Source organism: Plectropomus leopardus, chromosome 11, assembly GCF_026936395.1.
Source record: "Plectropomus leopardus strain MGB_pleo_1.0 chromosome 11, ASM2693639v1, whole genome shotgun sequence".
Classification (NCBI taxonomy): Eukaryota; Metazoa; Chordata; class Actinopteri; order Perciformes; family Serranidae; genus Plectropomus; species Plectropomus leopardus.
Window position 1 is genome coordinate 10,931,713 of NC_142186.1, and position 9,882 is coordinate 10,941,594.

Consider the following 9,882-nt stretch of genomic DNA (forward strand, 5'->3'; position numbering starts at 1 on the left):
GTCTTTATGAGCAGTTAAGTATTGGAAAACGGAAAGTTTAAAAAAAAGCTTTTTATTAGTTCTAAGACAAAATCTTGGTATCAATCTTCAGTCTACTAAATACATTACATATGAAAAAAATCTCAGATGACATACATTATAGTTTAAAATTGCTTTTAAATTAAAAACTCAGAATATGTATTGGAATTTATGGCAGTACAATATGTGCACCACTGATTATCGATGTTTTTCATTAAAGCTGCAGTATGCAGTTTTCTGGAAATTTTTGCCCAATGATGTAAAACCCTGTGTAGCCCAGCTTTAAAACATCACATGAACGTTAAACATGTACAGTAAATGCAACTGAACAAAACATCTCTTAAACTGCTCTGCACATACGGTATCTGACACTGTCTCTTTAAACATTTTGGAAATGAAGTACCATACTTCCTTGTTTACTTAACCATTATTTAAAAAATCAAAGATGTGTGCACCACTTTACTCAGCTCAGGGTAATATAATAAATCAGACAAAAGCAAAGTTCTAAAAATAGACTAATGAGATAAAGAGTTTATATTCAAGAACATTTTGTAAATGGATGTCCGGGTGTCAGAGTCACTGTCCTCCTGGTTTTCATCCTCAGGCTCTGGTCAGTGTCTGTTTGAGCCTTATCACACTGAAGAGTTTACAAGACCACACAGATATGACCCGGTCCTAACTGCTAACAGCTTTTAATTGGATCATTATGAGTCTATTTTCCGTCATCCATCCATCTTCATGCTCATCATCATCATCACCAACAGGCTCTCGGTAACAGCTGTTTCTGGACATCGCTCATACAGCACTGGGTGCACTCGGTGGAGTTTTGTTAAAATCCAACGCCGGATGTGGTCTTTAAATGTGATGAACAGTGGAGGATGTGTTCAAATTCACATCATTCACTGCAGCGGTTCAACCGACAAGAGCACAAACTAGAGGGAGTTTGGTAGTGAGGCGACAGAGGATTTGCAGTCTGTTATCTTTGCTTTGTTAAATCCTGACAGCAGCATTTAGCTTCCTCCAAAGAAAAATGAAACTTGAACATATGGAAAAAATAATGAGATCACAAGCCAGCAGAATAAAGGCAGTGTTTGCTTCAGCTCTTTTGGTTTTGTAATTAAACTGATAATAATAAATAATTAATTTAGTCTCTTTAAGCCCAAGAAGACCAAGTTCATTCTTGTTACGCTGAGTGCATTGAAATCCAGGACTGAAAGGCTTTAGCATTGTGTCCAGCTTGCTTAAATTTACAGGAATGTCTATCATATCTTTCAGTTGTCACACACTGTGAGTTGGTGCCACTGTCAACAGCATTGTTTTGCTTCTGTGCACTTGATGTAAGTCATCAACTCAAGGCATTGGTTGGTTTGAGGGTATGTTGTAGAGGTCTACTTGGCAACATGAGGCGTGAAGGTTAACAAGTGTCCGATGGTAGTGTGAAAAAAAAATCTACCAATCTTGAGTTACTGAAAAAAAAAATTATATTTTTGTTTTTTTTAAAGTTAGTTCTGGTCCTGGTCTTGCTGAGACACTTAAGGTGACGTAGCAGTTGTCTGGGTGAGGACATATGACTGGTGTGTGGATGTTTTCCGTCTCCTGAAAGAACAGACAAATATTTCATCAAAAGTCACTAAAACTCTGTTTTATTAAGTTACTAAGTTAAAGGAGCAGTGTGTGAGAATCAGTGGCATCTAGTGGTGAGAATTATAAATTGCAACCAGCTAAAAAATAGAACTCCTGATTAGGATTGCAGTGTTTTCCTCACGCGCTCATCGCAGATGGGCTGCTAACTATGGTGACCATTGTTAAATCACAAATGGCCCTATCTAGAGCCAGAATTTGGTGTGTTTATTCTGGCCTACTGCAAAAAACAGCATGGCGTACTCCATTTTAATTCCTTTTTTTAAGGTGATTATACGGTAAAGAAAAAATACTTACTGTATTATATCACTGCCAATATATCCCCCTAATTACTACACACTTGACCGTCAATTCTCAGCTTTTTTCTTGAACTATAATAAACCATTATTTCATGTAACACTATGTGTAACCCATACACTTAAGATCTTTGTTTATTATTCAAATTACTATGGACATCACCTTGGCCTTTTATTACACATTAAAGTCACATCTAGATTGGATAATTTGAATATTTCAACCATGTCAATGCAGTGTTATAAATGATGTATCAAGTGGTTTCAAATGCAGTATCACTTCTTGTTAGGCACACTGGATCTTATTAAGCACACTTTCTATAAAGATGAGGTCTTTTTTTGTCCATGATGCTTATTAAGAGTTCTGAAGAAGTGATAACGTGAACTGAAGTAAACTTGATTTTCATCTGTTTTAAATTGTTATTTTACTTGCATCATCCACCAAATGGTACCACTTACAATTCCTGTTTCTGAAATGCTTATAAAAATATGACAGGAAAAAAAAATGTAATAATACTGACCAGCTGTAAGAAAAGCAACAAACTCACCTTGCCATAACAAAGGCCACTATGGCCATAATAGCCAGTAGAACACAAATGGTCACTCCCACAACCAGCAATCTGCTTCCCAAAGAGTCTGACAGGGACAGAAAAGGAATTAGAGCCAGGACAAACGGTCTCAGGCAGCACTCTTTCATACAATGTGTACGTGGATGGTTAGACCCTGAGTCAAGAATATCCAGGTGCTGAGTATATAAAATGTAAGAATAATTCTTAATGTTAAGCTTCATGGCAGTAGTTTTTCCCCCTATTTTTTTGTTCTTTTTTAAACAAATAAATTATATGCAAAATGGGCAAATTCTTATATTTTTTTGTTTCAACAACTTCCAACTTTGTTCCATCACAAAAAATGTCAAGTCAAGGCTAACCTAGTAAACAAGCTAATATGGGTGCTAAGAGCTAGTTTTGGTACTGGTTAATAGTGCTGTATACTATTAAAGTGCAATGTTAGCACTATTTTTACATGATCAAGTTTGGCTGAAATTGTTTTGATTAACTTAAATTAAAAATCCAGTGAGAAGGAAATACTGGCATCTGTTGGTAGAAATGGTATATAATATTCACAAGTGTTTGCATTAGTTTATAGTCGAAAACAAGAACATAAGAATTGTGCTTTTGTTAGTTTAGACTGGGCAGCTGATATCTACATATGGAGCGGGTCCTCTTTCACAGAGTCTGCCAAGTTTCAGTTCTTCAACCTCACAACTAGATGCCATTTATTTCCTTCACACTGGATCTTTAACAAATACATTTGAATTTAAAAAATAATTAATCTTTATTACTCTGACTGGCATTAGATTTGTCGAAAAGCACATTATGACTTGTTTAGGACTTGAAAAAACTTCAAAGTTTAGGACTTGGGATTTGTCAGTCTTGACTTAAGACGTAAGTGGAAAGACTTGAGACTTATTTGTGACTTGTAAAACAATGACTCTGTCCCACCTCTTGTTGCCAATGGAAACTGCAAAACTCAGACAGTGTGAATGATGGACTCTTCTTTCACTTACTGTTGGGACTTGTGAGCGTTACGATGTAAGTGTCTGATCCATGTCTGTTGCGTGCTACACAGCAGTGCTGTCCGTGTTCCTTAGTGGTGATGCTGGCACTGCTGAGTGTCAGGCCTCCTCCTGCAGGCTTAGCCATGGATTGTCTTGCTGGATGAAAGCTTTTGTCTGCTGTAGGGAGACATGCTTTACCCTGGTACCAGGTGTATGTGCGCACAGGTGGGTTAGCATCACTGCTGCAGGTCAGAGTCACAGGAACTCCGTCCTGTAGTTCCTTAGCAGGAGACACTGAGACAACTGTGTTTCGAGGAGAGTCTGGAGAGGAGGGAGATATAAAACCAAAATTTAACTGTAGTTTTTAAACTGTACGGGGAAGTTTCTTCATACAGCTGAGAAATTCTGAAGAAATTCTCTGTTGAAATACTAATTCTGGAGCACTTGCTTAACTTATGTTAAAATTAGGTGCAGCCATTGCCTGAATGATTTATAATAAATTAATAACGTTAATGTGAACTTGACTTACACTCTACATTAACTTTCAGCATTGATGAGTTTTCCACTTGATCTTCAGTCTGTAACTGACAGTAGTAGCTGCCAGAGTCTTCGGATGTAACCTCACTGATGTTCCACACCTGTCCAGTATGTCTCGGGGTGGTGCTTGTGCTTTTGTACCATCTGTAACTGACCTGTGGACTGTCCGCAAGGCTGCAGCAGGCCAGACGTAAGGCCGTGCCCTCGGTGGCGTCACTGGGGGGACTTGCTAACACTGCGACTGTGCTGGAGGACTCTGGAGAAAGCAAGTGTTGGGAAACAGGGAAAGTGCATATCTGGTTGGAGTATTTACTTTAGATATTTAAATAGACAAAAATATTATATTTGTGTGTGTGTATGTCAGTGGGACAAGATCGTATATCAATTGCATAGTAAAAAATCCTAACATTTAATGTTAAATGATGTTCTGTCTCTAAATTAGCTGTGTTTACTGATTTGTGACCAAAAACTGTATAACAATCTGCCTAGAGTCTTGGCCAGGATTTAAGAAACACTGAAGTCAAATGAAGTCAAAGATTATTTTGATTTTTAAAAATTGTCCCTGTTAATCAAACTGTTCTTATATATATTTCTCTACTGCATACGGCAGTCTAAACAATTTTTTCCCCCTAAATACCCAATTCTGGTGGGGAAAAATGTTAAACTGTTGCATTTACACACTTAATGCTGTGCTTTCTCTTTCCCTCCCCCTCCCTGTTCTGTGTCACTTCCTGCAGTGTGTGGCATGATGTGGGCTGGCACACTCTGCTGAGTTGGCAATGAGGCACAGCTGGTCTCATTCTCTGCAATCAGCTCCTCCATAAAAAACCTGTTCGTCACTCCACCACTAATAGATAATCCTGTCTTTTTCTATTTGGCTTTGCAGTGTTTCTTTTGTCTGCTTTTTTTCTTTTCCTTGTGCTAACCTTTAAGGGTTTCCTGTGTTTTTGCTCCTTATTTGAACTGTGTTCTTTTTAGATTTTGTTCCCACTGAACTTAGCAGTGTTTTCTAGCTTTTTTCACTGTGTGTCTCACTGCTTTGCTGGCTGTCGTGTGCCAAGTACTCATTTTTTATTAAAAGTCTTTAAATATTTTCTAAATGTGCTCCTTGTGCCTGTTTCAGCCCTTTTGGGTCCAGAACGCAAGAACCCACACATCACAATGATTGCACTGATGATGTGACCTCTGTGGACTATGTGACCATAAGATATTCAATTCTGGTCTCTGTGTTGATTTTCACAAGCCTCTGTTCATTTAACATTCACACTAAAAGTCGCTTTTGAGTCGCTTCAGAGTTTTCCAGTGATGGTCAATTTGATCATGTAACGCATTTGTGGGTTTAACTAACAACTCTCAAGGCCAAACCACAACCTGTTGGTATTTTTGTTCTTACTATTCCTGTGCAGCTGTCATAAACTAAACATTGTGACGAATTTCAGTTGAAATTCCTTTAGCTGAGTACAAATACTTAGCTTACCTCTGATATGTCATTTCTGTTTTTCTGTATTCTACCATTTCTGACTGTTTGGTTAATCCTACAGATTACTAGTACTTCATGGGGTTAAATCAAAGAGCATGACACAGTGGCAACAGAGAGAAAAACAAGAAAACAAGATTATGATTTCACCCAGATGTTTCTCAATCATTGCCTAAGGATAGCTTTGTGGTGAAACAATGCCACCACCCGCCCTCCACACACCACATGCTTTTTAACACAATCTAATACCTTAAATTGCTGTAAATCCCCATTCTTTACAGCTTGACCTTCATGTTTGCGTATGAGAGATTTTCATCATCAACGTAGGTCTTGGTTAGAAAAATTGTTGGTTGGCTTTATGAAACATTATGTAAAGCTGAGTTTATACATTATTTATATGCAGTGAGTGGTCAGTTTCACTTCAACTTCTCATAAATAGCACTTGCACACAGGAAGAGCACTCAGAGCAACAGTGCTTAAACATCAACACTTTTTATCTAAGTATTGAAGTATTATAGGTTAACAATGTGCAAAATATTCTTAGTTTTATGTTTGTTGCTTAAACAATTACAACGAAACAGTTGCCACTCAATACTATTGTTGTAGCTGGGCAGACAGGCATTGAGTAACAGACAGATAGGCAGCCAAAACATAGAGGAAGAACAAATAAAAAGACTTGGTGGTTTGTGTGCTGTCAGTGCAAGCTAATTTAAAACAACCATTATAAGGCTACAGCACTACTGACAGTCGTCCGTACAGTATGTGTGTCCATCTGTCCGTCTGTCCCAGTCTTGTGAACATGATTTCTCAAGAGCACCTTGAGGGAATTTCTTAAAATTTTTCACAAATGTTCATTTGGATTAAACAATGAATTCATTAAATTTTTGTTGTCAAAGGTCAAAGGTCAAGACCACCATGATCTTGTCTGCCTCAGTCAAGTAAATGCAATATCTCAGCACCTTGAGGTGATTTTTTAAAATTTGGCACAAACATCCATTTGGACTCAAAAGTGAACTGATTAGAATCCAGTGATCAAAAGTCAAAGATCATGGTGACCTCACAAAACAGTTTTTTGGCCATAACTCAATAACTCATAAGCAAATTATGACAGAATTTCACATAAATAGCAAAGTGATGATATTATATATCAAAAGGGTCAAAGGTCAGCTTTACTTTAATGTCATAGTATTATGTAATAACACTTTTCTGGACATTACATCATAACTCAGGAATAGATAGATAGATAAATACTTTTATTTATCCATGTGGGAATTGAGTTGGCAGGAACGATCACAACAGGGGAGACATTTGGTCAGACACTGAATTGGTGACACTAATATTAAGTTTTCACCCTGAAACTGTGCTGATTTGATAGATGTTCTGTGCTGCTGCGGGGAAGATGTGTGTGAAGCATCCATATTTTCACAGACATGTATAAAATTGTCTGGTGCACCATGAGGCTGTAACTCTAGTTTTTTTGTATGATTTTGAGATAAAAGGCACGAATGATCAACATGAACTTCCTAATTTGCATTTCAAACAATAAATTGGTGTAAACACCATTGTAGTATACAAGTATAAAGATTTAATGTGATGTGATGCATTGCTTTACATTTACATAATTGTTTTATAATTTTATATAACTGTGGTGGAGGATGATGATAATTATGATTATGACAGTGATGATCATGTTAATTATAATTACTTTTAAGTATCTATAATATGAAATATTCCCACCTGTCACCAGCAGCTGTACACCACTCTGCTCTGGCATCTTCTGTGTAGGATGGCTGGTGATGAGGTAAAACACGTATGCTCCGCTGTCCGATGGTCTCAGATCAGAAATCCTCAGGGAACAGTTTTTTGTTCCTGGTTGACCCAGGTACTCCACCCTGTTCTGGTAGGATGGATCGAGGGCGATACCATTACTGTGGAAGACATATCTGAGATGGACAGACAGAAAGACAAACTTAGATACTTATTTTGTTTTGTCTCAATTCTGTGCTGTGAGTTTCTTTGCGTCTTAAAGAATACCTTGGTGTGATGCAACGACTGTTTTCGAGACACCACATCTCAGACAAAACTTTGTACTGTTGTATCTCTCCCCCATCCTAATGGAGAAAAAAATAAACACAGTTGCTTAAAATGAGAAAAGAGCAGGCTTTTGAAGGCATTAAGTGCTCTGGCTCTATTATTTGTTCAAGTCACTCCCAAAACTTGAATAGTAAGCTCAAAAACAGTCTAATGCAGTTATCCTTAATCAACCCCCTGTAGCTGCACTTTTCTGTTCACTCTGATTACAACTTTGAGCCCTGGCAGAGGAAGTCTTCTGCTTAAAGACGCACTGCAGGACATATTGAAACTGCTAACAATGCTCTCTTTATTGAATCACCTGAGCAGGGAGCCGTCCCTCTTCCTTGGTTTCATTAGAACTTTGGGGGTAGTCATAGGAACAAGGGAGAACAACAGTAGAACCAATCACAGCACAGATAGGACCGGGGATATGAACGGACCAATCACCTGCAAGTATACCTAAAGAGGAAGATAATATGTGTGAAAATGTAGTAAGTTAAGGAATCATTAACAAGTCATATTACAATGGCACACTTCTCTTTTAAAGAATGCATTAAAATCTTAACTTACAGATTAAAGGTAAAAGAAATTCACAGTTTGCTCTGTGTGCTGTGAAAGTACATGTAAAACTTTAATGACATTAAAAAATAGAGTTACTACAGGGAGCGGTGCCAAAATATTGTTTTATCTTTTTTTTTCTTTCAAAAATGTGTCTGAAAATACACAGCAGCGATACTGCAACAAATTATTTGCAAAGTTATAAACCGGGCTATTCCGAAAAACAAACAAGCAAAATGAATTTACAGTACACAGCATTGATGGCAGGCTAGCTGTTATCCATGAGTCTTTGTTATATTATTCCATGATGTATTTATTTATTAATTTGTAAAAAAACGTTATTTTAATAAAGCTTGTTGTTGTTTATAATGTTGTCATCTCAGGCTACCTTACCGGTTACTGTAGACCTGCTGTAATATGCAACCCAATTTTATATATGTAGAAGGGGGTTCCTGCTGTATTTTTTTTTCATCTGAGGGGTCCTTAGCATGAAAAAATATTGAAGACGTCTGTTTTATACAGTTATAGTAAAGATTCACAGACTTTTTTTCAGTATTAAATAACATCATGAACTATCATTAACATAAATATATTCATTTAACTATTTCTCCAACTCTTGTCAATACATTTTTAATGATAGAAGTTGTAAACTATTCTATTTCTACTCAATGCCAATTACTAAAAATGACTGATATTTATGACATCACAATTCAAAGGTAATTTGGAAACTACAAAAAGGTTTTCAAAGGTAAAAAAGGTACATAAAAAAGAATATGCTTATTAAAATTCATGCAGAGCCCCCAAAGTCCTCTAACCCCAGAAACACCCCTGCTCAACACATTAAGTTGATTCTGTTCAATCAGTTTTGACACCATAGACAGATGTTGGGCCGGCTGATCTTCGTAATGCTTATTGTGGGTGCCACCATGAATGTTGCTGGTACTTTCATTCAAGGTCTTACCTTTCAGAGAGAGTGTGAGCAGCAGCCAGCAGCTCTTTGCCACTTGTCCACACATCTTCTCTTCCTGCTGAGGCTGGTTGATTGTTTTATTATCTCCTGACCCTTCTCCCTCAGTCACCTCTTCGCTCCTTCTCACCCTACTCTGTGTCGCTGTGATCTAGTCAATCCTCTCTTCTCTTTAAACTATGATGCCTATTTCTCTTCCTCAAAGACAAAGCCCTATAGGTCACATTGTCCAACTTCCCTTTAATTTCCTCTGCAAATGAGGAACTGGGGTGATGCAATGTCAGCAAAGGAGCCTACTGTAAATAAATGTGTATGTATGTGTTTGAGTGTGTGTCTGTTGGGAGATACTGTGCTGCTTCAGCTGCACTAATAGAAATATGAAGCTCCACACTTTCTGAAAGTAAATACCAGAACAATAAATCTCTTTCTAACCTCTTTAAGTTGTGTTTGATGATAGTTATGAACACTTTATATAGCAGTGTGTTCACCTGCAGCAGGTCTGCATGGTCAGACAGTGAGAGCCTCAGAAACGTAAGCTGACGTCACTCGTGCCCCTCTCGTCTGCGCAGCTGAGCGCTCACAGGACCACCACACAAAGCGACTAAAGACGGGATAAAACTTTCTCTAACTCTGTCTCAGTTAGTCTAGTCTTCCAAATGTTTATCTCTTTTCTATCAGAAGCGGGCGTCGGTGGTTTTGGTTGATAGAAACTGTCGCTGAAAAACTTTGCTCCTTTTTTTCTTCTTCTTCTTTCTTTGGG

The 9,882-nt window shown here is 37.7% G+C and overlaps 1 protein-coding gene across 1 annotated transcript; it reads right to left on the minus strand.

Moving 5' to 3' along the window:
- Nucleotides 1–36: 36 nt before the first annotated feature.
- LOC121946051 (sialic acid-binding Ig-like lectin 14) lies at nucleotides 37–9,683 on the minus strand. Its single transcript, XM_042490461.2, has 8 exons — nucleotides 9,117–9,683; nucleotides 7,917–8,056; nucleotides 7,559–7,635; nucleotides 7,262–7,467; nucleotides 4,040–4,303; nucleotides 3,520–3,831; nucleotides 2,501–2,588; nucleotides 37–1,614 (listed from the first exon to the last, which is right to left on the minus strand). Exons 1-8 carry the CDS (start codon nucleotides 9,169–9,171, stop codon nucleotides 1,551–1,553), a joined length of 1,206 nt encoding a protein of 401 aa, XP_042346395.1. The 5' UTR covers nucleotides 9,172–9,683; the 3' UTR covers nucleotides 37–1,550.
- Between the last annotated feature and the right edge of the window lie 199 nt (nucleotides 9,684–9,882).